At 43.8% G+C, this 27,852-nt stretch overlaps 1 protein-coding gene across 2 annotated transcripts in view; it reads right to left on the minus strand.

Moving 5' to 3' along the window:
* Positions 1-27,852, minus strand: part of PARM1 (prostate androgen-regulated mucin-like protein 1) — a 127,235-nt gene that overhangs the window by 21,235 nt on the left and 78,148 nt on the right. For both annotated transcript variants that reach the window (XM_006059649.4, XM_006059648.4), the window contains exon 2: positions 25,061-25,756. In XM_006059649.4, coding sequence (XP_006059711.2) covers positions 25,061-25,756 — 696 coding nt within the window. The remainder of the gene's footprint in view (positions 1-25,060; positions 25,757-27,852) is intronic.

Raw genomic sequence — 27,852 nt, forward strand, 5'->3', positions numbered from 1 at the left:
CTTATGAGAATAACCACATTGCTTCCACAGATGACTATTTTGGAGCACAGCATGCTTTTTGTGTGAGCTGGTGACTAATAATGTATATATTTCAGATTTATTTCACCTCAGAAATGCAAGAATCAATTGGGCTCTTGTCTCTTAGTTAAAGTGACTTTTTGTTAAAAGTGACTAAAATTGTTATTAGGGGCCCCATTCACTATTTCAGGCCACTGAGAAATTGTTTTCTACTTGAACAAATGAATGGGACTCTTAAACACATTGGGAAGAGCTTCAGATCTAGGAGATGTAGATTCAAGTGTGGTTCTGTCATTACTGGCTGTCTGAATGCGGGCTATTAACCCTGTCGACTCATACACTGCTCACCTGCTATATACACCTTTATATACAGAAAGAAGAGCTGTTCTACTCGTCTGCATAATTTTAAGAAAATTAAATGAGATGCCCTATGCACCAAGCTATTGCCAGTGGTAAAGAGCCCGCCTGCCAATGCAGGAGATGTAAGAGACCTGGGTTCGATCCCTGGGTCAGGAAGATCCCCTGGAGGAGGGCATGGCAACCCACTCCATTATTCTTGCCTGGAGAATTCCATGGAGAGAGGAACCTGGTGGGCTACAATCCATATGGTCGCAAAGAGTTGGACATGACTGCATATACCCACGTGCACCAAGCTAAAGCCCTATCCAGACATGACTTCCTGGACCAGTGACTATCTTTTATGGATCCATCAAGGTGATGGATCTGCCCCACATTTTTGGAGATATACCATTTGTAGATTATTTTGCCACTTCTTCTATTTTTCCCTCTCTCTTATGAATGGCTTTTGTGTATTGTGCTTCTCATTAGTCATTCCACCAAAGGAATTAGAGCAGAGCTAAGAAGCAAATCAGTTTACCCGTGAACTCTTTAGTAACTCCCCCAAGCTTTGGGTGAAGGGAGGCTGCAGCAGACATCAATGCCCCCACTGGTTATAATTTTTAAAAGGCCAAGGAGGAATTGCTAACATCGAGACCAAGACCAGACCTTGACTTGTCTACACAGACTGACATCGTGCACCATTTCAGAGCTCCCACATCCTGAACACTCACACACCCACCTCTTTGCTACTAGGGTTATTTAGAGCCAGACTGGCATAATTATCAGTATATTTCTCACGCCCCATTTACTACTATCAAGATATGATTATGGCACCAAACACTCAAATCTGCAGACTGGATCAAGCAGAGAAAATTAAAGATCAGATCCCTTTATGGAAAACCTCTACTCCTACTTTGAAAGGTGGCACTTAGGTTCCTGGTCTTCAAATTGTGCTGAAGTTAGAACAATTCAAATTTCACTGAAACCTCTTAACAGCTGTTCTAAGAGCTTGAGAAATGAGGATTATTACTGCACAATAAAATAATGGGGGTATTTCAGGATTTTAAAAGATACACTGATTGCAATTAGGAGCAGTTTTGAAAACTGACCTTTGAATTTAATCTCCTCCTTTCAAAAAATGGGAGAAGAGAAAGAATATAGTTGATTTTTCTGTCAGACCCTTCTTTCTTGCCCCAGGATATGATTAATATAGGAGACCATAGGTTTGACCTTTCCCAAAGTTTCTTCCCTAACTCTAGGCTGTTGGATCTTCTCCAACTTTGCGATTTCCTGGATTTTTTTATATACCACCTCTTATTGAAGATAAAACAGGCAGTTCCCTCTGTACAGCAAAATGAACCAGCCATACATAAATGTATATACCCTCCCTTTTGGACTTCCTTCCCATTCCGGTCACCACAGTGCATTAAGCAGAGCTCCCTGTGTTGTACAGGGTGTTCTCATTAGTTGTCTATTATATACACAGTATCAATAGTGCATAGACGTCAGTCCCGGTCTCCCAATTCATCCCACACCCTGCCCCTTTCTTCCTTGGTATCCGTATATTTGTTCTCTACATTGTAAAGCAACCACAGTCCAATAAAAATTAATTAAAAAAAAACTTAATGGAGATTCCACAAAGCTTTGGTTTATGTGAATTATATTTATTGTATTTGTCATAATAGAAATTCAAACTGAATTTGTCATTTAAAATAAAATACTAAACCTTAAAAAAAACCCCAGCATTTCCCCAACTCATGTTGCTATTGTTTTTTTTTTTTTAATACAGCGAGTGGTAGAATGACTCACTTCTCTGACTGGTGGCTATCTGGCCCTTGGTGTAGACAAGTCTTCAAATAAGGCTCTTGAAGGCCACCCTTCTTGGTCATAAAGGACAGCCCACGTGACCAAAGCTGGAATCAGCAGGTGATGTCACCTCATGAGCCCTTGAGGGCAGCTGAACAAAAGGGCATTTCTGAGGGTTCTTACTGCCCAAAAGGAGAACGAAACATGTGAGGTAAAATGGACTACACTTATATATTTGGGCCACTTTATTAACTATTCTGCCACCCAGCTTGTCTCAGAGGATGCCACCTGGGGGGGCAAGGGTCTTCTGGAACTGGAAGGCTTTCATCAGGCTCCGGTCCTGGGACGTCTCATGTCCTGAGCTTGCTCTCACCTCCATGGCAGCTGCCGCCATCAGAAGCTGCTGAGAAGCCCCTTCTGGGAAGTTCCACACCTCAGGACATCGCGGTCTGAACATCTGAGGGGGTTGCTGAGCCAAAATGAGCCCAACTGTATATAGTAACTGAAAAGGCTGGATTTCCTCCTTGCGAAAACAAGTGCCATTTCCCCCCTGAGTTCTGGTTAAAGTAAGCTGGAATTTCCTTTCACTCTATACTTGCAGTGGTTACTTAGGTCTGGCACTGGGCCGGGAAACTTACAGCTCACGTCTCATTTAATTCTCTTTATGAGGTGAGGAGAAGGAGTCCCATTTGATAGATGAGCAGTCAAGGCTCAGAGAGATTTAAGAACTTGATTCAGATTTTACAAGCTGGCAAATCATTAAGCTAACATTTGAACCCAGGACGATTTCCTGGGGTTTGCCTGTTTAATCATTAATATACTGGGTACATCTCCACCCTTTTTTCAGCTTGGCCAACTCCTACTAAACATCAGCCCTTCTGGGAAGCTTTCCTGACACCCCCGAGCAAGGTGAAGTGCTGTTGTGCGTCCTCGGTTCTTTGTATCTGCTTCTCGTAAACACTCTGTGTTGTGTTTGCGATTTTACCCAGACAGACTCTCACATTCATCCTGCGTCTCTTCTGCCACCTCCCTGAATTCTCAGCACCAGGCAGCTTCTAGCCCACTGTGGGTGTTTAATTAATTTTTTAAAATGTTGAATAATTAAATGCAATATTGACAAAGAAAAAAGATAACTGGCAGTTTCTGAGCTCAGTCACTGTGCTAAGAAAGTTCTTGAGCAGCAGTCTCCCCACCCATCCATCCTGGAACCTTGTGCTCCGGGTCTCTCCTGAGAGGCTACTCCCTTGACTACAGCTGCGGTCTAAGCACCCCAGCATGTGCTTCTGCGTCCCCAGGGATGACCGAGCAGGAGGAGTTATTTTAGAAATATCTGTCTGAATAGAATCCGATTATATCCTTGAAATAGCCAAAGCAAAATCCCAGAAAGCCACGCTCCTGGTCAGACTTTGAGCGGACTACCGAAGGACAGGCTTTCCTGGAGGGCATCACTTGCCTTATTTGACTCTGTCCTGTGCCTGTGAAGTCCTGGAATAAACTATGGCATCATTTTAAGGGCTCTATCTCCCAACACCTGCCTCTTTTTATTATACTCCCCCTAGTCCTTCGCAGACACAGGGAGTCGTGCACACACAGAAGGAGCTCTGGCCAGCCTACTTCCCAGTCACTTGTCCTAAAGGTGCTCTCCTGTCTTCCTGGGCTTAGCAATATTCCCAAACCTCAGATGTCCTCATCTGAGGGGGCTCTTCTCATTGAGGGGGTTCCTTTATTTCTCCTATTTTAAGCATGAAAGAAACAGTTCATCTGACCTCTTGGCAGGATACCTGCTAATCATATCCAGAAATGAGAATATTAGGATGTGATGACATGAACTCAAATGACCTCTGAAAGAAAGAGCTTTCCTAGGTTCCTCCAAAAAGTTGCAATTGCTCTGAGAGCACCAGGGGGCAAAGGAGATGACAGTGGGATGTTTCTAGTGTGACAAAAGAAGGTGTGTCTTGCTGCTATTCGTGGATGACTCCTGAACTACGTTCTCCTTGGAAATTCATCAGTTAGCTTGTTTAGAATGCATGTGTAAGTGCTTTGGTCAGGATCTTGGGTATGAGTGTGTGCGTCTGATCTATTTTGAGAAGTCTTTAACAAACCTCTTGACTGTTTTTCAGTGTTCTTGATCTTTTCTTTCCTTTTCCTGGTCTAGAGAATAGGTAAGAAATGAACAAGAAGAGCGGGTGGCCACTTCAGAGTGTGTGGTGGCTCCTTCAGTTAAAACCACCAAGAGGAAAGGAACATTCTGTCTTAGATGAATTCTTCTTGAAAAGAACGTGTCTGCCCACGAGCTGGAGGACAGAAGTGGGCAGCTGGTAAGGAAAGGAACTGGAGGGCTGACCTCTGGATGTGCCCAAATCTCCCTTTATTGCACTACGGTAGGGCTCTCCCCTCTTTACAGTAACAGTCTCATGTCACAACTCCTTCCTCCAACAACAAGGGTAAACAGTAATAAACAACAAGAATACAAATTACGACAACCAACACTTGCTCTGTGCCAGGATTGCTCTATAAGCGTCACATATTTCGATTCAAGCAATCCTCACAAGAACTATGTGAGGTGGGTCCTCTTGTTATCTCCATTTTACAGATGAGGAAACTGAGGCACAGAGAAGTTAAGGGCCCAAAGCCCATGGTTGGTAATTAGAGGGACTGGGATACAGGGGCTGGCTCCCGAGTCCACACTATTACCTGCTGGGTTCTCCTGCCATCTGGACCCTAGTATCAGATCCCAACGTGAAATAGAAAGTGTTAGTTACTCAGTCAAGTCTGACTCTTTGTGACCCCATGGACCATAGCCCACTAGGTTCCTCTGCCTATGAGATTTCCCAAGAAAGAATTCTGGAGTGGATTGCCATTTCCTTGTCCAGAGAATATTCCCAACCCAGCGATCCAACTCAAGTCTCTTGCATTGCAGGAGAAGCACGTTAGATCCGAGTCCACTTGCAAATAAAATCTGCTGCTCTGGCCCATTCTCTGTCTACCTTCTGTTGGCTGTCTAGGAATCAGGGCCCAACTCTGGGCCATGTGGGAGTTTGGGTCCTCATATGGGTCCTGGTGGAGATGAACTGAAACTCAATGATTCTGGTTAATGGGGAGAAGGTTCAGTGAGGAGCAGACACCAGTCAGAACAGCAGCCCAGGAAGGGCCAGGTCATCAGTTTCTAGTGTGTGCTGTGGTCCAGAACTCTACTGGGAGTGTCACCTAAAGCTTACACTGCAGAATAGGCAACACCACAGGGTAGGTGGGGGCTGCGATTTGCTTTGGTCATGTGCCTGTGGGTGTGTGCATGCATGCATGTGCGTGTAGGTTGTGATATGGGGGAGAAAACGTGAAAAAGAAAAATTTCCATTTTTGGACACTGTAATCTAGGCAGATCCTAATTTTACATTATTGAAGGTCGTTTTGACTTCTGGCCTTGAATTCTGCTAGAATTTTACCCCTGTGTTTCTTCCTACTCTCTCTCATACTAGAGGAAATGAAGCTTATCTCCCTCTGACCTCAAACCAATTCCACAAGCTACAAACCAATCTCCTGATGGAGCTCCCCGGGCTTCTCTTGGGCTATGACGGTGCCAGTAGAAAGACACAACAGGCAGGGATCTGAGGTTTCACCACCCAGTGGTGGAGACAAGAGTCTGGGGACCTCACAGGGGAGTGTAGCATGGGATGGACAAACAGGTGGGTACTTAAAGTGGGAGGTGGGTGGCAGCAAACTCTGTATTTCTGCCTCTGACTTGGGGGAGGATGTGTCTCTAACAGCAGGCGTAGGGCAGAGGAGGGAGTGAAACTGTTATCTAAAGGGTGGGCAGGACTGGGACAGACAGTATTGAAGGCTTGAGGCAAGAACCAGCTAGATGGAGACAGACACCTAACATTTCAGGTCTGAAGGATTAGCACTGAGTTTGGAGACAGAGGGCTTCCCTGGTGGCTCAGATGGTAAAGAATCTGCCTGCAATGAGGGAGGGCTGGGTTCAGTCCCTGGGTTGGGAAGATCCCCTGGAGAAGGGAATGGCAACTCACTCCAGGATTCTTGCCTGGAGAATTCCATGGACAGAGGAACCTGGTGGGCTACAGTCCATGGGGTCGCAAAGAGTTGGACACAATTGAGCGACTACACTTTTACTTTGAAGATAGAAGCACCTCAACCAGTGTCCTCACCTGAAAACTGGGATAATCCCTGTGCTTTCCACATCATGGCGCTGTTGGTAGGGTCACATGGGAGGATGTGCTTTGCACAGGGGCATGAATGAAGGGGACTGTTGTGAGCCTGGTCCCTTCACATTATGGGTTAGGAGACTGAGATATTGAGGGAATGGAGGAGAGAGGTATCTTACCCAAGGTCACACAACTTACAGAGGTGACGAAACTAAGGCTGCCATCAGCATAAGTGGGTGTGACGGAAATGAAAAGGGACCATGAAGTGGCTAGGTACTCAGGACCAGACTGGAGAATTCTGAAAACCAGATGTGCTGTTTGGACTCGACAGTGGAGAGGGTGGGAACCATGGGAGTACTCTGGCCAGAGGCAGGATTCGCAAGAATCTTTTCAAGTCCAACTTTGTCTTGCAAATCACCCCCAGTGATGTCTGCTCATCTTGAACCCTCCTTTTCTAGATGTTTGATCTTTCCCTTTGTACGGCACAAGTCCATGAACTTATTCTAGTCTGTAACGGTGACAGGTGTAGCTGTGGGTAGGTATGCTTATACATCTAAGATAAAGACATGTGAAATACAGTTAGACTCATAGCTTTCTGTGAACATGTTCTGCAAACTCTCTGCACTGAAAGTCCCTTAAAAGCTAAGGATACACAGTGTACTTCTTTATTTGTCTAGACCCAAAGTAAGTAACTCATAAAAGAACTGATTCTTCTAAAGTGTAGTTATTTGTTAAACCGAACTTTGTAAGTAGTTATGATACAAAATTAAAACTCCCTTATAAGGAGTTTTATAAGGGAGGAGGCATAGAGCTTGCATGCAAATATGCTACAGAATTCTTTTTAATTAGTACAATCTAAGTTTGTCTCAGTCCTCTCCGCTGCACCGTTCCTCTTGTAGCTTTAAATCATTACATTACTGCTCAGTCCATTCGTCACACAGAGTGACAGAGGTGAACTTTATCAAAATCGGTCAAATATTACCATAATTGGAATCATTTACTTCCTGTTTATACTCTCTCCTAAAAGCTAGTTAGTTTGTAGAAATGGTCAGTGGACAGACTTGGGATTCAAACTTTGGGGCAGGATCCCTAATACCTGTATTTTTCTACTTCCTGTAATCAGAAGCCCTGGTTTAGGGACTGGCTTTATTTTTGTCTAAAATATACACTACCATGTGTAAAATAAAGAGCTAGTGGGACGCTGCTATATAGCACAGGGAGCTCAGCTTGGCGCTCTGTGATGGCCCAGAGGGGTGGAATGCAGGGGTGAGAGGGAGGCCCAAGAGGGAGGGTGTATATGTATACATAAGGCTGATTCACTTAGTTGTACAGCAGAAACTAACACAACGTTGGAAAACAACTATACCCCAATTTTAAAAAGTATCTTACCCACTTGGATAGTATATAGTTAAAAAAATGTATACAAGAAACACGACTCTCTGTTGAGATAAAAGATTTGCATTTTCCTGAGCAAGTGCGCGTTTCTTTTCCCTTCATTTCTCTCTCCTGCAGGCATGTCAGCTGTGCTTGAAGGATGCGGGGAGTGCAGGTTTGTAATTAATGCCAGCCGGGGCACACAAATCTGCACAGGTCCTGGTTACCGTAGTTTTAAAGTGTCTTCATTTCACTTGCAATTACAATCTTTCCCAACACAAATGAAGCCTCTTTGTTATAACTACCTGATTAGGTTGCCTGACCCCAGCTCGCCTTTGACACCTGTCATGCGAACTAGGCTGGGTTTCTAAGAAGAGCAAACAGTGGTCCTCTTCCTCCTTCCCCACAGCATCAGGGAAAGCTGATCACCACACAGCAGCTTGCCATGAGTATTATGTCAGGGAGCATTCCTCTCACTCAGCGCTCCCCAGACCAAAAGGAGCCCACAGGGAGTGAGCCTTCTCCCTGAAACAGGGGTGACCCCTCCATGTGAATGTTATTAACAATCTCTCCTTAAAGGCTGAATTCAGTCTTGACTTCACAACAGTTCTCAAGGGACATCTCTAGTATTGTGCCAAAAGCAGTAAATAACAGCATTAAGAAAAACAACTGTGGCCACAGAAGTCATGGCAGGCACCGGTTCCTTCCCTGCTACCCTGTGCCGGGCACCGAGCTGGACAGAGCCGTGTAGGCATTTCCACTTAGGAGTTTAGCAAAAGCAGTTAATAAAAACCTATTCATCTGGTTACTGTGCAGAAATGGAATTCTACCCTTGAGGCTGGATTTCCCAAACTTATTTCTGTGACCAGAAGACCTGGGTTGGAAGACTGGCTTTATACACACGCTAGCTGAAGAGTCAGGAGCAAGTTGGTTCATGGCTCCTGCCTCCATAGCGTGTCTGTGGCCCTGTCTCTCCCTGTAAAGTGGCAATTCATTCAATCATTCACACAGCTGATGTTTACTGTGTGCCCAGCTTTGATGAATCACTCGCTTTGCTCTCAGAGCACTTTTACAAATTAGTGTATTTAAAATGCTTTGTCCATCATGAAGTACAGTACAAAGGTCTCAGTCTCTGGGCGTCTCTTACCCATTAACAACCCTGAAGCCAGGAACTAAGCCCTGACATCTATCCCTAATCATGTCAGTCTCTGCTTCTTGTTCTCTCCTGCAGGACAGATTCTCAGTGCCTGGTTTTATAAGCCTGCCTGAGTTCCTCAGTCATGTCTGACTCTTTGCAATGCTATAGATTGTAGCCTGCCAGGCTCCTCTGTCCATGGGGATTCTCCAGGCAAGAATACTGGAGTGGGTTGTCATGCCCTCCTCCAGGAGATCTTCCTGAGCCAGGGATTGAACCCGCATCTCTTACATCTCCTACATTGGCAGGCAGATTCTTTACCACTAGCGCCACATGGGAAGCCCTTTATAAGCCTATCATTACTCTTTTAAAATTACTTGATTTACTAAAGATAATTCAGCTTGAGCTGAATTATAGCTTCTACTGGGCTGAGAGAACCACACCTTGACATGATGGGGATCTCGGCTCTGAGTCATCTTTGAGGGACTGGGATGGGAGATATTTCTGGAGATTAATTTTTAAAAAAAGATCAGAGAGTCCCCTTTATTGTTTGTCATGGATGAGGAGAAGTTTCCTTCTCCTCTTGTGAAAATTCTGATCTGTAGTGTGAGCAGGTGAGCTGTATCATATTGGGTCATCAAGTTTCTTGACTGAAGGACCAAGATATTTCTACTGAGGAGTCATGTTAGAAAGAGGTAAATAGATCCTGATCTCTCTCTGCTATCTGCTATCTTTAATGCAATTAGCCTTGAGAGTATCAAAGAGATACTGGGAACCCTGAAAACCTGGGAGTTTTCCATCTGGGGACCACTAGCTGCAAGGCAGCAGGCAGGCTGAGAAGTTAGCTGTGGCTTCTGACTTTCAACTTAGGGGGCCAAGTTGAGGATCCCCTCTCTGAAGTCACCCTTTTACAGATGCCCCACATAGAGGGGCAAATCATGTGATGCAGGTGCCATTTATCTCCATGAAAACTGAAAAATGTTTTGGTTGTTCTATCTCTTTAGTATTCCAGCGATGAAAATGAGACACGACCACAGATAAAACTATAGTGGTAGTGGTATAGTCATTAAGTCGTGTCTGACTCTTGCGACCCATGGACTGTAGCCTGCCCGGCTCCTCTGTCCATGAGATTTTGCATGCAAGAATACTGGAGTGGGTTGCCATTTCCTTCTCCAGATAAAACAATACTGAAGAGAAAAGTAAGCCAGAAAATTTGTTTATGCCCTTTTTGAGATTCATCTAGTCTGCAGGTGAAGGCTCAGACCCCTTTGAGACTCCCTAGCCTTGGCAAATAAGACTTTCCACACTGACATTTTCTTGGTTCCAAGGATGCATCAAGAAGGAAGGGAGGAGCTTCTCAGGACCCATGACAGAGCTCTAACCCTGTTTGCCAAATAGTATGCCAGTCTGTCATGGAAAAATGACTCTTGGCTGGGAAGCAGAGAGTCAGTTTCAGGTCACCTGTCTCAACACCTTGACCAAGGGCAGTGACATCAGTATAGTTACTGCAGCCCAAGAACTTGAGGATCTCTCTGGAACCATTAGTTAATTTAGCTTTGCCTCCATGTAATTAATCACTAAGGCCAGGTAGGAACCTGCTTTTGGAGATTGTATTTTACCAAGTTTTAATTTCTCCCAGACTCAGGCTGCCAAGAAAGTAATTTGCAAACTTTGATGCCAGTTAAGCAAAGAAGGCATGCTCTAGGTCTTAATCCTCCACCATCAGGTGGAAGTGGAGCCTGGGCAAAATCCTTCAAGCTCAGCTTCTGTGTCCTTTCTTCTCCATGATTTATCTTCTCCCAGCTAGAAATCTCTAGTTGTTTGTCCTCTTTACCTCTTTACTTTGGATTTCCCAAGTTTCATGAAAGAACTACTAATTTCCAGTGTGAACATTACTTTTCTCTTTCACACTTTGTGGATTATCCTTTTCTGAACTGTGTTATAAACAGGTGCTTAAATGGATCTTGACTACCTAATATTTATAGTAATAATCCTCTTGGGGAATCTCGAGGTGTTTTTACAAACATTTTATTTTTTCAAGTTAAAAAAAAGTCAAAGTCTAGAAGAGTCAAACTCTTGTTGGTATCCACACTGAGAATAAGACACCCAACTGTAATAATAATAATAGCTAACACTGATTTCGTGTTAACTATGTAAGAGACTCTTTGTATACTTGTCTCATTTAATCCTAAAAAGAATCCTATAAAGTGAGTGCTATTATACCTTCATTGTATAGATGAGGAAAACGTGATACTCAGTGATGAATAAACTTCAGGTCTTCCATCTAGCCAATGGCATTGGTGAGAGCTGAACCAGGCAGTCTGATGCCAAAGTCTGTACTATGGGTAACATTTTTACCCTTCTAGAGCTTGGCTAGGAAATGACCCCATAATTTCACCAAACAAAAGTATGGCAAAATGTTTCTGATGGCCCACTTCCATGGATGTACTGAGATTTATGACTTTAACCAAAGTTCACCTTAAGGTTTGGAGCCTGCATTCTATCACTGAAGGCTGTGGGTCTGATGACAAAAGCAAGATACTGTAGAATAAAATGCTGTCTCTTGCTGGCCAGTATTTTTCTTTCCCAGGACCTGAGAAGCAAGGCATGCTGAGGACAATGTCAACTTAGCATCCATCATGTGTTCTCCGAATGCAATATCCCTGACTCAACACACCGGGGTGGGAGTTGTAGAATGTTTTCTGATGAAGACAGTGGGTTAGTGCTGATCTAGTCTCACGTTCCTGTTAGCATTCTGTAACCAAAAAAACATGCTCCTTTGATTCAGATTACAGTAAGAGTTCAGTCTGGATGTGGAATCAGGTATATTCCAACAAGTTTTCCCAATGAGCCAACAAGCCATAGATTCATTTATGATATCAGCTGTGCTTATAAGCTAAATCCCATGTCCTCAGTGAAGCATTTCCAAAATCACTTAATCATTTAGTCATATGTGACTGATGAACATATTTGAAGCAGAAAGAAAGAAAGTGTTCCATGGAGCAAACTTTCCAAATGTAATGAAAGGTGATACTGAGACAATTAAAATAATATGATATTACATTGCTACTAGATAACAACATCAGTGATAACTAGCTGATTTTATTACCTTGCCATAGATTTTTCAAAGGATGTTTTGTAAATATTTTAAAGCCAGATTAAGATTTAGGTAGGAGAAGGCAATGGCACCCCACTCCAGTACTCTTGCCTGGAAAATCCCATGGGTGGAGGAGCCTGGAAGGCTGCAGTCCATGGGGTTGCTAAGAGTCGGACACGACTGAGCGACTTCACTTTCTCTTTCACTTTCATGAATTGGAGAAGGAAATGGCAACCCACTCCAGTGTTCTTGCCTGGAGAATCCCTGGGACAGGGGAGCCTGGTGGGCTCCCGTCTATGGGGTCACACAGAGTCGGACACGACTGAAGCGACTTAGCAGCAGCAGCAGCAGCAGTAAAAGTAAACAAAGGATGCTGGGGGGAGAAGGGATAGTTAGGGACTTTGGGAAGGTCATGTACACAGTGCTATATTTAAAATGGATAACCAACAAAGACCTGTTATATAGACCATAGAACTCTGCTCAATGTTATGTGGTAGCCTGGATGGGAGGGGGGTTGGGAGGAGAATGGATACATGTATATGTATGACTGAGTCCCTTTGCTGTTCACCTAAAACTCCCACAACATTGTTAATTGATTGTACCCCAATACAAAATGTTTTGGGGGTTAAAGAAATAAAAATTAAAAGTAAACCAAAGGAGAAATAAAAGTAGTAGAATTCAGAATATTTTTAAATCTAAAATATTATCTGACAGTTGGAGCTCCTTATGGGAGTATATGAGTGTTAGCAAGCTTAGGGGTTTAGCTTAAGTGTAAAGAATTGGGTACAAAAGAAAAAAATGTGAGTGAGGGCTTATACCAGTTCATACTCTTGTTAGCCTTGCAGTCCATGGGGATCAAAGACAGGAGCCAGCATGATGGGAAAAGAGAGACATGATAGGAATGGGGTGGGTAGAATCCCATATGGTGGTAGACAGCCCTTCAGACATCTAAAATGATGGTCATAGCTTTCTTTCCAAGGAGCAAGTGTCTTTTAATTTCATGGCTGCAGTCACCTTCCACAGTGATTTTGGAGACCAAGAAAATATATGACAAACCTAGACAATGTATTAAAAAGCAGAGACCTCACTTTGCCAACAAAGGTCCATATAGTCAAAGCTGTGGTTTTTCCAGTAGTTATGTACAGATGTGAGAGTATAAAAGAAGGCTGAGCACTGAAGAACTGACGCTTTTGAATTGTGTGTAGAGAAGACTCTTGAGAGTCCCTTGGACTGTAGGAAGATCATACCAGTCAATCCTAAAGGAAATTGACTCTGACTATTCATTGGAAGGACTGAGGTTGAAGCTGAAGCTTCAATATTTTGGCCACCTGATGCAAAGAGTCAACTCATTGGAAAAGACCCTGATGCTGGGAAAGATTGAAGGAAAAAAGAGAAGGGGACAGCCTAAGATGAAATGGTTAGATACCATCACTGACTCAGTGGACATGAATCTGAGCAAACTCTGGGATATAGTGGAGGACAGAGGAGCTTGGTGGGGTACAGTTCATGGGGCCAGAGTCGAATGTGACTTACTGATGGAACAACAATGATGATGGTGTATTAGAGGGGTTTGCACAGGTCTTCAGGATCCCAAAATTTACATGTACCCCCCAAATTTATATGTTACAGTCCTAACCTGCAATGTGATGGTATTAAGAGGTAAGGCCGTTGGGAGGTTCTTATGTCATGAGGGTGGAGCCCTCGTGAAAGGGATTAGTGTTCTTATGAAACAGACCTCAGAGAGTGCCCTCACCCCTTTTGCCATGGGATAACATAGCAGTAAGTCACCAGCTCTGAACTAGGAATGCTGGTGCTTTGATCTTGAACTTCCTAGCCTCTAGAACTGTGAAAAATAAATATTTGTGGTTAAATCACCCAGTTTATGGTATTTTTGTCATAGTAGACAAAACAGATTAAGATAATGTAAAAATGTTTAATTTCTCTTCATTTTCAATTTGAAGTTTAGAATTTATGAGGTGAGGTGAATATACATCTTTATTGTCTAAAGCTTGGTATTTAGTCATTAAAAGCCATTCATTTACTCATTCATCAAACATTTATTGTGCATCTGCTCTGAGCCAGACACTATTAGGTGCTGGGGATATATTTGTGAGCCCAAACAGACAACACCCATCCCATCATGTACCTGAAAAAGCAGTGTAAGCTGTGAACAAAGAGCCACACAAATAAATGTATAAGCACACCGCAAAGAACTGAATTGTGAGTTTGTAACAACTGAATTTGTGACAGTCCAGAGCTGGACTGGGGGCCCCAGCAGAGACTTCCTGAACAGGTGATATTTGAGCCTAGACCTGAGGAGTGAATTGGAATTCACTAGATGAAGTGATGACATGTTGTGGGAAGGTTCCAGGCTAAGAAAGGCCCTGTGACAAGAGGGAGAGTCACAGGTACATGGAACCAGGAGAGAGGTGGCATGGGAGATGGAGAGACGGAGGGGTAGGCATTGAGATGAGGCAGGCTTCGTGGGCAGAGCCCTACCCCTGCTGGGGCTCTGTGGGCTTGTAGATTTCATCCTCAGAGCAGTGGATGCCCCAGAGGGGCTGGGATGTTGGTAATAGTGAGTTTATACATGTTTTGATCAGATTTGTGTTTAATTATCATTCTGGCTTCTGTGTGGAGAACTAGCAAGATGGTATATTGGTGCAGGAAAGGACATGAATGGACCAGTCAGGGGCGATCACAGGGAGATTATGGGAGCTTTGGCATGAAAATGAGAGTGAGAGAAGTGGATGAATTTGGGACCTATTAAGAGTTCAAACCAACAGGACTCAGTGATGGAGGATTGAAGTAAAATTGTTGGTGCCGTTCACCAGGCCTGGGCATGTACCATGATTTAATATTTGTAAAACTTAGCCTAAGGTAGATACAATACTTTTTTAGGATTATTGCTCCCTGATGCATTCTGAGCAATCTGAAAGAATCTGATCAATAAATGTTTAACATTATTTTATATTTGTTTGTTAAATTATCATCCCTCCCTTATATATTTTGAATATATCATCTAAATATACTGGTCATTAACTTACTATAAGATATACTTTTTTACCCCTAGAATCTTTCTATGTATACTTTAAAAATGATTCTTCCCCCTTTTCTAGGAGTTAATTCATTTTTCAAATCTGTTTTCATCCTAAGAGTTAGCCTGGAATAAGGAGGTGTTTTGACAGCTGAAAGTCCTGCATAGGTATAGATGCAGAGAGGATTAGATGTCTGTGCCTGCCTGGTGCCCTTTCTTTCAGGGTATTTATTAGCACAGTTCATAATGAATAGATATGGAGTCAGACTAGCAATTTAAAGTTCAAAGGCCTTCACCCATTTTCACATTTAGGAGTCCTTCTCTTTGTAATGGAAAGCGTAGGACGGACTAAGACCAGTGGCCACCTGGATCTTACAGACAAAAGAGACTATCCAGTCTGCAACAAGCACGGTGAGTATAATTTGAAATTTTGCATTTGCAGGAATTAGGGACTATTTGAGTATAATTTTGTGTGTGATATCAGTTTGCCTCTCAAGCTTTTGCATGGCACCACTCAATCTAGTTCAGGACATCACAAACTTATAGCAGGCCCAGTCTTCACCCTTGAAGAACTCTGATTTAATAACACAAGATGACCCATACGTAACACACCACGTCTCTCTTTTCCTTCAAAAGCCAAACAAAAACTGAAAGACAAAACTGAAAACTCATTCTGTCTGCACAGCTGCTTTGGGATGGCTGCAGCTGCCATGGGCTTCTCCTCCCATCTGGCAGCCCTGCCCCTCAGGCCCAGCGGGCAGCACCGGGCATTTGACATCTCATGTGGCTCATTTTCACAGCAGGTCTGGAGGCCATGGATCCTTACAACCTTTTCATTTCTATGAATTCAAGTAGGATGGGTATGGTGGAAGGAAGACTTAGGGTCCCTCAGAAGAATTAATTTGAATCCTGGCCAAGTCACTCAAGTCAAAACTTAAGTCATTTAACCTCTCTGGGCCAATTTAATCACCTATAGAACAGACACCAGGCTTCCCTGGTGGTCAGTGGTTAAGAATCCTCTTTACAATGCAAGGGACACCGGTTTGATTCCTGGTCTGGGAAGATCCCACATGTGGTGGAGCAACAAGGCCTGTGCGCCACAGCTACTGAACCTGTGCTCTAGAGCCCGTGCTTTCCAACAAGAGAAGCTGCTGCAATGAGAAGCCCTCGCACCGTAACCAGAGAGTAGCCCCCGCTTGCTGCCACTAGAAAAGCCTGTGTGCAACAACAAAAACCAACCATGCCAATAAATAAACAAATAAATCTTGAAAAAAAAAGAACAGATACCACCCAGCTCACTTCACTGGAATGTTCTGAAAATAAGATGAAGATTCTGAATGTTCTGAAGATTATCTGTGTGAATCACTAGCCCATTTTTGAAATATGTAAATTCTCAGTAAACTTCATATGAATGTGAATCTCATTTCCTCTGCTTAGGATGATTCTAATAAACAATTTTCATGGTATGGTAAGCCAAAAAAAACGAAAAACAAAAAACCCCACACACATACACATACACAACCCCTGAAAGACTGTCTGTCTTGTATTCACTTTATAGTGAAGAGCCCTTAAAGTCAGAGTAGTGAGTAATATAGTCTGTCAGTGTCAATGGCAAACCAGAAACCAGGTATAAACTGGTCTACAAGTTTCCAGTCCTGAACTCCCTGCAATTTACATATATGTACTCCTACCAGTTGGATACTCTCTTTTTTTTTTTTTTTAATTTATTTATTTTAATTGGAGGCTAATTACTTTACAATATTGTATTGGTTTTGCCATACATCGACATGAATCTGCCATGGGTGCACACGTGTTCCCCATCCTGGACCTCCCTCTCACCTCCCTCCCCATACCATCCCTCTGGGTCATCCAAGTGCACCAGCCCCAAGCATCCTGTATCATGGATGCAGGAACCTGGACTGGCGATCTGTTTCACATATGATACTATACATGTTTCAATGCCATTCTCCCAAATCATCTCACCCTTGCCCTCTCCCACAGAGTCCAAAAGACTGTTCTATACATCTGTGTCTCTTTAGCTGTTTCACATACAGGGTTATCATTACCATCTTTCTAAATTTCATATATATGCATTAGTATACTGTATTGGTGTTTTTCTTTCTGGCTTACTTCACTCTGTATAATAGGCTCCAGTTTCATCCACCTCATTAGAACTGATTCAAATGTATTCTTTTTAATGGCTGAGTAATACTCCATTGTGTATATGTACCACAGCTTTCTTATCCATTCATCTGCTGATGGACATCTAGGTTGCTTCCATGTCCTGGCTATTATAAACAGTGCTTCAGTGAACACTGGGGTACACGTGTCTTTTTCGATTCTGGTTTCCTTGGTGTGTATGCCCAGCAGTGGGATTGCTGGGTTGTATGGCAGTTCTATTTCCAGTTTTTTAAGGAATCTCCACACTGTTCTCCATAGTGGCTGTACTAGTTTGCATTCCCACCAATAGTGGGAGAGGACTCTTAAAGTATAATGCTCAACAGTTTCTTCCCCTGATCCAAAGCCTTTGGTGACCATCAGTGGCTCATCAAGTAAAGTCAGTTGTCTCATCCTGCTACAGTGGTCCTAAAATCTTCCTTCCTCTTCTTTGGCAGTGTCTTCCTCCACACATCCTAGGATTGACCAGACTTAGGCTACTTGCCATGCTGTGTACATACAACACTGTAAACTCCACAAGGAGGGTGACTGTTTCATTCACCACCAAATTCCCACTGCCTAGCCAGAGGCCTGATTCCCAGTGAAAGTTCAATAAGACTTTGTTGAAGATAATATCATTCTTCATTATGATAAAGACAGTAACAATGATAATAGTAATCACAACAGCAGAATAATAACAATAATCATGCTGTTGATACTGGTAAATAATAGTAAAATAACAAGCACAGGCATCAACTGAGCCATTGCTCAACAGCCACTATGCTGTATATTTCTTGTCTCAACTAAACTTTTAAATAACCTCTTCACTTGGAGACTATGTTTATTCCATTTATTGATGAGAAGACCAAGGCTCAGAGAGATTAAATTGCTTCTCTGGTACTGGCTGATTGACTCATTTACAGTGGTTGGGGATGTTCCTGTTTGTGAACAACATCGTTGTTTTCATGAGCTGATAGTCTGGTGGCAGAAAACAGACACCTACTCACTAAATAAATGAGATAATGTCAGAAAGTGGTAAGTGATCAAAAGGCAAGTAGGGTAAAGGGATCCATGTTGATGGGATTACTATTCCAGACAGGGTATGAGGTATCAAGAGGTATCCACCTCTTGAGCAGATAACAGCTAAACAAAGTCCTTCCTGATGAAAAGGAGGGAGCCTTTAAAGACTTGACAGGAAAATGTAAGTGCAAAGGCCCTGGGGCAATAGTGTCTGCGATTTGTTCAAGAAGCAGTAAGATTGCCAGTGTACTTGCTGATGAAAGTGGAAGCAGGTGAAGGCAGAGAGACAGGATAGGTTCAGGGCGTTTTGAGTACTGCAGACATGATACAGACCTTGGGTTTTACTCTGATTTAAAAGTGCAAGCATCCCCAGCAACATGGAATGTAAATTGGCACAGCCACTATGGAGAACAGTATGAAGGTTCCTTAAAAAGCTAAATATAGAGCTACCATACGACCCTGCAGTCCCACTCTTGATCATATATCTGCAGAAAACATGGTCTGAAAGGATACAGGCACCACCATGTTCATTGCAGTACTGTTTATGATAGCCAAGGCATGAAACCACCTAAATGTCCATTGACAGAGGAACGGATAAAGAAGATATGTTACATCTGTACTATGGAATTTTGTGTGTGTGTGTGTTAGTTGCTCAGTCGTGTCCGACTCTTTGTGACCCCACGGACTGTAGCCTGCCAGGCTCCTCTGTCCATGGAATTCTTCAGGCAAGAATACTGGAGTGCGTTGCCATTCCCTTCTCCAGGGGATCTTCCCGACCCAAGGATCGAACCCAGGTCTCCTGCACTCCAGGTAGTTCTTTACCATCTAAGCCACCAGGGAAGCCCAAAGAATGAAATAATGCCATTTGCATCAATATGGATGGACCTAGACACTGTCACACTGAGTGAAGTAGGTCAGAGAAGGAAAAATATTGTATGACTTCCCTTATATGCAGAATCTAAAAATATATGATACAAATGAATTTAATTACAAAACAGACACAGACTCAAAGACTTAGAGAATGGATTTATGGTTACCAACCGGGAAGGGTAGGGGGAAGGGATAGTTAGGGAGTTCGGGACGGGCATGTACACACTGCTATAAGCAGTAAGTACCTATTGTATAGCACAGGGAGCTCTGCTTGATGTCACGTGACAGCCTGGATGGGAGGGAGTTTGGGGGAGAATGGATACATGTATATGTGTGGCTGAGTCACTCTGCTGTGCGCCTGAAACAAGCACAGCACTGTTAATCAACCACATTCCAATATAAAATTAAAAGGATAAAAGTAAAGCACAAGCAAAGCCAAGGAGGACAGGATCTGTCCTGGGTCTTGAAAAGCATCTCTCTGGTGAAGATGTGGGGAGCAGAGCTCAGTTACAGGGTGTTCAAGTCCCACCTGTGAGAGAGGACAGCGGTGTGAGGGGAAATTCTGAGAGACCGGATGCAGCGTCTGTGAGAAAAGAGTCTAGGATTAGCCCGTGGTTTCTGAGAGAGGCGCAGACGGAGGGGTGAGAAAATCAGCAGCTCACCTGATCCACATGACATCTGAGCCACCCAAGAGCCACCCAAGTGGAGACCATGAGTTCATCGACAGCTGGGTGTTGACATGTCTTTAGTTCAACGAAAGGAAACAGGGATAGAATTTCACATCTCTGGGTTATCAGCATGTGGATGGCATTTCAGTCAGGAGGCAGGATGAGGTCAGAGTGTGGGGAGAAAGGAGTGTGGAGAGGCTGGGGGGATAGGAAGGCAGTGTTGGCCCGGGGGTGATCCAGTGTAGAAAGGTGAGGGGGCGAAGTAAGGCCACAGGCACTGGGAAGGAGCAGTCGGCCAGGTAGGTGAGGAACCAAGAGAGAGGCGTCTCGGAGGTCAAGTGGAAACAGTGCTTCAGAAAGGGCAGCGGCCATCCATGTCCAGTGCTAGGTTGGGTTATACCAGGACTGAGAATTAACCTCGAGAGGTGGCAGTGTGGAGGGGACTGGAGACCTTGACGAGAGCAAGTTCTGTGCTTGTGGCTGCGGAACCCAGGTGTGTGCACCTCAGTCTACCCTGCCCTGCCTTCTCCTTGGGTCCCAATTCCCTTCCTCTCCTACAACTCATGAACAGTATGCAACAGTATGAAAAAGCAAAAAGATACGACACTGGAAGATGAGACACCCAGGTCAGTAGGTGTCCAATAAGGAGAAGAATGGAGAAACAGCTCCAGAAGGGAAGAAGAGGCTAAACCAAAGAAGAAATGATGCCCAGCTGTGCATGTGTCTGGTGGTGAAAGTAAAGTCTGATGCTGTAAAAGAACAGTATTGCATAGGAACCTGGAATGTTAGGTCCATGAACTGGAAGTAGTGAAACAGGAGATGGCAAGAGTGAACATTGACATTTTAGGAATCAGTGAACTAAAATGAATGGGGATGGGAGAATTTAAGTCCGATGAACATTTATATCTATTACTGTGGGCAAGGATCCCTTAGAAGAAATGGAGTAGCCCTCATAGTCAACAAACGAGTCTGAAATGCAGTCACTTAGCCTCATTGTGGTTCCTGCACTGGAGTAAAGGATAATTAACCACACTTCAAATGAAAGGTGCTCTAAATAAATGGCATTATATTTTTTTAAAAAAGAAACAAAGGAGTGGTGTTAAGTGTTACTTGTACTCTTTCTTTTAACTTAAACTATAAAACCAGTCAATCTTAAAGGAAATCAACTCTGAATATTCATTGGAAGGACTGATGCTGAAGCTGAAGCTCCAATATTTTGGCCACCTGATGCGAAGACCCTGGTGCTGGTAAAGAATGAGGGCAGGAAGAGAAGAGGGCAACAGAAGACGAGATGGTTGGATGGCATTATTGACTCAGTGGACATGACTCTGAGCAAACTCTGGCAAATAGTGAAGGACAGGGAAGCCTGGTGTACTGCAGTCCATGGAATCACAAAGAGTTAGACACGACTTGGTGACTGAACAACTAAAAAACTATAAAATCTCAGAGGACAGGTCTTCTACTTATTAGTACTTCTTTGCATCAAGCATAGGGTCCTGGTGGATGCAAAATAAATATTCTTTGATTTAATAGGTTACTCATCTCACACGCTAGTAAAGTAATGCTCAAAATTCTCCAAGCCAGGCTTCAGCAATATGTGAACCGTGAACTTCCTGATGTTCAAGCTGGTTTTAGAAAAGGCAGAGGAACCAGAGATCAAATTGCCAACATCTGCTGGATCATGGAAAAAGCAAGAGAGTTCTAGAAAAACATCTATTTCTGCTTTATTGACTATGCCAAAGCCTTTGACTGTGTGGATCACAATAAACTGTGGAAAATTCTGAAAGAGATGGGAATACCAGACCACCTGATCTGCCTCTTGAGAAATCTGTATGCAGGTCAGGAAGCAACAGTTAGAACTGGACATGGAACAACAGAATGGTTCCAAATAGGAAAAGGAGTCCGTCAAGGCTGTATATTGTCACCCTGTTTATTTAACTTATATGCAGAGTACATCATGAGAAACGCTGGACTGGAAGAAACACAAGCTGGAATCAAGATTGCCGGGAGAAATATCAATAACCTCAGATATGCAGATGACACCACCCTTATGGCAGAAAGTGAAGAGGAACTCAAAAGCCTCTTGATGAAAGTGAAAGAGGAGAGTGAAAAAGTTGGCTTAAAGCTCAACATTCAGAAAATGAAGATCATGGCATCCGGTCCCATCACTTCGTGGGAAATAGATGGGGAAACAGTGGAAACAGTCTCAGACTTTATTTTTCTGGGCTCCAAAATCACTGCAGATGGTGACTGCAGCCATGAAATTAAAAGACGCTTACTCCTTGGAAGGAAAGTTATGACCAACCTAGATGGCATATTCAAAAGCAGAGACATTACTTTGCCAAGAAAGGTCCGTCTAGTCAAGGCTATGGTTTTTCCTGTGGTCATGTATGGATGCGAGAGTTGGACTGTGAAGAAGGCTGAGCACCAAAGAATTGATGCTTTTGAACTGTGGTGTTGGAGAAGACTCTTGAGTGTCCCTTGGACTGCAAGGAGATCCAACCAGTCCATTCTGAGGGAGATCAGCCCTGGGATTTCTTTGGAAGGAATGATGCTAAAGCTGAAACTCCAGTACTTTGGCCACCTCATGCGAAGAGTTGACTCATTGGACAAGACTCTGATGCTGGGAGGGATTGGGGGCAGGAGGAGAAGGGGATGACAGAGGATGAGATGGCTGGATGGCATCACTGACTCGATGGAGGTGAGTCTGGGTGAACTCCGGGAGTTGGTGATGGACAGGGAGGCCTGGCATGCTGCGATTCATGGGGTCGCAAAGAGTTGGACTGAGTGACTGATCTGATCTGATCTGAAGGGATAAACCCCCTTGGGTCTAGGAAATGTATACTGTCCGTGCTCAGGGATTTTCCTCTCACCTGCCACACCTTCTCCTCCAGTCATTCAATCATCCCTTCATTCATTCACTCTGCAGTTCCTACTGGGGACCATATTCTCTAAAACTGTAACTTTCTGGTGCATGACCCAGCTCTGTCACTGATTTTTTTGTCTCTTAGCCTTGTTGGCTGTGAGTTGAGGAAATCAAGACACATGATCTAAAATACAAGCCAGAACAGTGGAACAGGTCTGTCTTAGATAATCTTCCCTATAAAAAAGAGGGACTTGAATAAAGTAGTAGGTTGTGTCAGATTAGGGATATTCTTGCATGCCAGGCTCAGAGTAGGTGCTCAGAATATTGGTCCATTACATCCATGGTACCCTGAAGAGGGCAGAACAGGAGAGAGTAGAGAGTGGAGAACGGGAGACTAGTTAGAAAACTGAAGAAGCAATGCCATGCTGGAGGTGATGAGGTCTGCATTAAGAAAGAGAAGAGACAGGACCACAGGTGGCAAGCCTGTCCTCGGATGGCACCTTTGTTAGGGACTGAGTCAACACCCACTCTGATCCAGATACCAAGTCCAGGCTCGAAATGTTCATGGCAGCTGAGAGCATGGAAAGCATGAGACAGAAAGTGGGGATGTGGCAGAGAGCAAAGACAGAAACGTGCGTGCATGCTAAGTCACTTCAGTTCGGCTCTTTGTGACCCCATGGACTATAGCCTGCCAGGCTCCTCTGTCCATGGGATTCTCCAGGCAAGAATACTGGAGTGGTTGCCATTTCCTTCTCCAGGGGATCTTCCTGACCCAGGGATTGAACCCACATCTTGTATGTCTCCTGCATTGGCAGATGAATTCTTGAAAGGACACATCTAAATGCAATGTGCCAAGTGCTAGCTGCAGGTACAAATAGGATGATACTGGGGACAGAGGAAGCAATTTTTGAACTGTGAGTTCCTCCTTTCGCCTTTCCAGATCCACTCTCCACCTTTCTCCACTTTGCTCTCTGAGCCGCCCTCCAGGAGGCTGAACTATGTGGACCACAGTGGGCTTCTCGTCCTTGGCATCTGGCAGTATATCAGAGGGCAAGGGGAGAGAGAGGGCAGAGCATTGATCCCCTTCACTTCCAGAAGATAACGTTGAGTTAGCCTTGTCCCTCGCCCGAGTCACTGCCCCTGCTGAGGTGGTCTATTCTACAGGATTCGCCTTCTGGGTTCTGGTTTACCCTTCTCTCCTCCAAGGCCTGACTTATGACAGCTCTGCAGTTCCGATGCCCTGGGGTTCTCATGCCCCAGCTGTAACTCTGTCATTCACTCCTTTATCCTAGTTTGATTATATTAATATCTCTAACTCTTGGTGGGACTCTCACTGATATATGCTGGACCTTTGAAATAAGAATTTGCAAGTCTTCTGGACTTTTTCCCTTAGTAAACTACGAGCTCTTCTATGAGAAGTTATGTCTTGTCAATCTTAGTTCTGTTTCTCCCCAGCTCCACTGTTTACCACGATTTCCATTCACATTGGTTGTTCATTGTTTGTTAGAAGATGTTAATTTCTCCTCAGTCACAACCATTTCTTTGACCCTAGCTGGTCCTGTTTGGCTCAGTCAATCACAAATATTCCCCTCTGAGTCTATGTCCCTGGCAGGATGACCAAGGCAAGGAGCTAAAGCTTCATTTTCTCTTTCACCTTCTGGCTGTTCTTAATTCACTGTTTCTTAATCAAGAAGCTAAGTGTTCCCACTAAGGCCTTTTCCTGCCCAGTACCCCAAAGGGTACAGATTTCACTTCCATGTCAGATGCATCTGACCTCAGAAAAGACCCTAAATCTCTGTCATAATTTCCAAGATTGCAAAATCAAGATAAAACTAATACCAACTTTATGAGTGGCTGGAAGAATAAAAACAAATGTGATGTTTCATAGAATTTACTGTCTTTCTCATGAAATATATCAGTGACTTGAAATAACAAGCATTCTCTCCACCCCCGCTCTACTTTCTTTGACTGTTTTCATGAGGTAAATACAGCATTAAAACATCGAGCACAATCATAATAACAACTGACATTTCCTGAGTACTTTACTCCCTGCCAGGAACTATTCTAAGCACTTATATATGTCATTTCATTTAATCTCCACAAGAACCATGTATGATAGAGTCTTCTTTATCCCAGTTTTACAGATGAGGAAAAACAAGGCACAAAGAGATGAAATGACTTGCTCAAGGTCAGCAGTGGGAATTGAAACCTAGGAAGCTCCATCCAAAGTCAGTAAGCTGTTAACCCTTAGCTTACCCAGTCTCATTCCTTTACATTCCCTGTGACATATGTGAAGACAAATCATATAGACTGGCCAGAGTTAATGAACTATCATGGGGAAATTATTAAGGGACTGAGAGTAAAGTTTGCACGTGTGGAAATTCTTGCAAATTAAACTTCAGCTCAGGTGTTGCACTCCAAAATTCAAATTCAATCCATTGTGTCTGGTTAACTGAACAGCATTCTTAGTATCTCAGTGTTGTCAAAGACATGTGTTCTAGCCAGAGACTCACCTGAACTTAGCGCATGCTCCACTTCTTGCATGATCACCCCAGGGGAGGTGGTGGTGGTCTCCATGTCTATCAGTATACAGGTCACTTTGGGGGGCACAGTTGCTTGAGGCGTGACCTCCGTGGGCACTGACTCAGACGAGGCATGTGAAGTAGGTGTGAGAGTAGAGCTGTGCTCCTCCGTGTGGGACTCCGGTGTGGTTGGGGCTCCTGTGGGCTTGGTGCTGGTCTCAGCAGAATTGTGGCTGGTGCTGATGGAGGCAGATGGAACCTCAGGTGGTGAGGTTGATGGGGGTGAAGGCGATGAGGCTGGTGCTTGAGGGGAGGTGACTGTGGGGGACTCAGCAGGGGGCTGCGATCCTGTAGTGGGCACACCGGCCTCCGGAGCGTCTGAGTTGTGTTCCTCAGGCGTGGGTGTTAAGTGGACCCCACCACTTGTTGGTGAAGGGTCTGTGCCCTCCCAGTTGGAGGCAGGGCTGGTGGACTGCTCTTCTCTGGGCTCTGTGGAGATGTTCTTTGTGGGTAGAGATGTGGGGACAGGTGTTGGATCTAGGAGGACTGAGCTGTTGGGTGGGCCACTGGTAGGGGAGGCAGGAGGACTTTGCGGAGAGCTGGTCCAGATGGCTGTCGGTGTGGTGGTCTCTGCCAGAAGAGAATCAGTAGAAGGGGTGGATGCAGACACGCTCTGTAGCCTCAGCCCTGTAGAAGAGCCAGGACAAAAGTGGTTAATGTGTGAAAAAGTGCACAGCAAGGCTGTGTTACAGTATTTTCACAGGTCTTTCTCATTTTACACTGTGCCTCTGTAATTGTGAAGGTGACTTTAAAAATATTTTCATCCCACTAATTGCTCTCTCCTCCCTTGGTGACTATCAGTAGGAACCAGCCTGAAAGCTCAGCAGGAGCAATTAGTGGGTCAGTATGCACAAGTTCAGCCAATACATGGCGTGAACTAGCCTTGTCTCTGCTTGCTTAAAGCCATGCCCTTAAATACTGAGATGCTCTGCTGAAGCGACTTTATGAGAATCTGTCTGGACTGTTAAAGGGGTTGTTCCACAAGGCCTGCGGGGATGCCCAGCCTATGTGATGGGTTTGGGGAAGGGCAAAGCTGGTGGAGCTCACTGATTGGCTCTTCCTTGCCACGGGTGCTCACTGATTGGTTGCTCCCTGCTTCAGGATTCTGAGCTCTGCAACCCGGCACAGGGATGCAAGGATTATGGGCTTGCCCTCTTGGGCGAATAAAGGTGTGAGCACATTTCCTGTGAAAGAAGAAAGGGGGAGGGCCCCGATTAAAAGCTGAGAAGAGGAAGGAATCTGAAGTTTGGAAATATTTTCTGAGACTAGGACCTGGTTCTCCCAAATTTGAGCCTGGGGTCTTTACCTTCATGTTGTTTTGCCATTTTTTTCATATTTTATAAAATTTTGGAATTAGTTTTCCTTTCTTCTGTCCTCCCTACCTCCATTTATCCCATTCAGTTTCATTCATTTACTCAAATATTTAATAAATGGCTTCTATGTACTTGTACTATGCTAGACACTGAGTTTATGATTTCACTTTTTATGTAGCACATCTCTCGATTGCCCCTCCACACCCCTTACCATTTCCCAACAAGCTTTTCCCCTGGTCATTTCCATCTCAGTGGATGGCAAGGCCTTTCGATCAGTTACTCAGTTAAAAATCCAAATATCATCCTTAATGCATCTCTTTCCCTCACTGCCCCTCCTCCATCCAACCACCAGCAAATCATGATGACTGTACCTAGATCCAGTCACTCCTTGCCACCTCCCTTATCATCTCAACATCACCTGAGCCACCAGTCACTTGTCTAGACAACTGCCACCATCTCTTAATTGGTCTGCTAGCTTCCAGATTTCCTCCTGTTTCAGTCTACTTTTCACATAGCAGCCAGTGTAATATTTTAAAGTGATAAATCAAACTGATTTAAACTGATCAAAACCCTTCCAAGGTTATGCTTAGAAGAAAATCCAAAACTATTCCCTTTCATCATTCCATGTTCTCATCATTCTGATTAATCTCTAGTCAAATGTTAACCTCCTCCTTAGACGAATCTTCCCAGACAGTCCTAGCCAAAGTCATTCGTATTTCAGCCCCTTGCTTATTTTTTTCAAGGTTTAAAAAAATTTTTTTAGTGTTAAAATATACATTTAATGTTTTAATCATTTTTGAAGTGTATAGTTCATTGGCCCCAAGTACATTTTCATTATTGTTCAACAATCACCATCATCCATCTCCAGAACTTTTTCATCTTCCCAAACTGTACCCGTGAAAAAATAACTCTTTATTTTCCCCTTTCCCCAGTCCCTGGAAACCACATTTTACTTTATATCTCTTGAATTTGACTGCTTTAGGTACCTCATATAAATAGAATCATACAATACTTGTCCTTTTGTTTCGGACTTATTTCACTTACTAGCAAAATATCATCAAAGTTCATCCATGTTATAGCGCATGCCAGAATTTCCTTCCTTCTGAAGGCTAAATAATATCCCATTGCAGACACCACCTTTGTTTATTCATTCATCCAGTGATGGCCACTTGGGCTGCTTCCACCTTTTGGTCATTGTGAATAGTGTACGCTCATATGTGCACAAATATCTGTTTGGGACTATGCTTTCAATTGTTTGGGGTCTATGCCCCAAAATGGAATTTTGTCTATTAGGTCAGCAGTAAAGAATTCACCTGTCAAGCAGGAGACACAGGTTCTATCCCTGGGTTGGGAAGATCCTCTGGAGAAGGAAAGGGCAACTCACTCCAATATTCTTGCCTGGCAAATCCT

Source organism: Bubalus bubalis, chromosome 7 (assembly GCF_019923935.1).
Source record: "Bubalus bubalis isolate 160015118507 breed Murrah chromosome 7, NDDB_SH_1, whole genome shotgun sequence".
Taxonomy (NCBI): domain Eukaryota; kingdom Metazoa; phylum Chordata; class Mammalia; order Artiodactyla; family Bovidae; genus Bubalus; species Bubalus bubalis.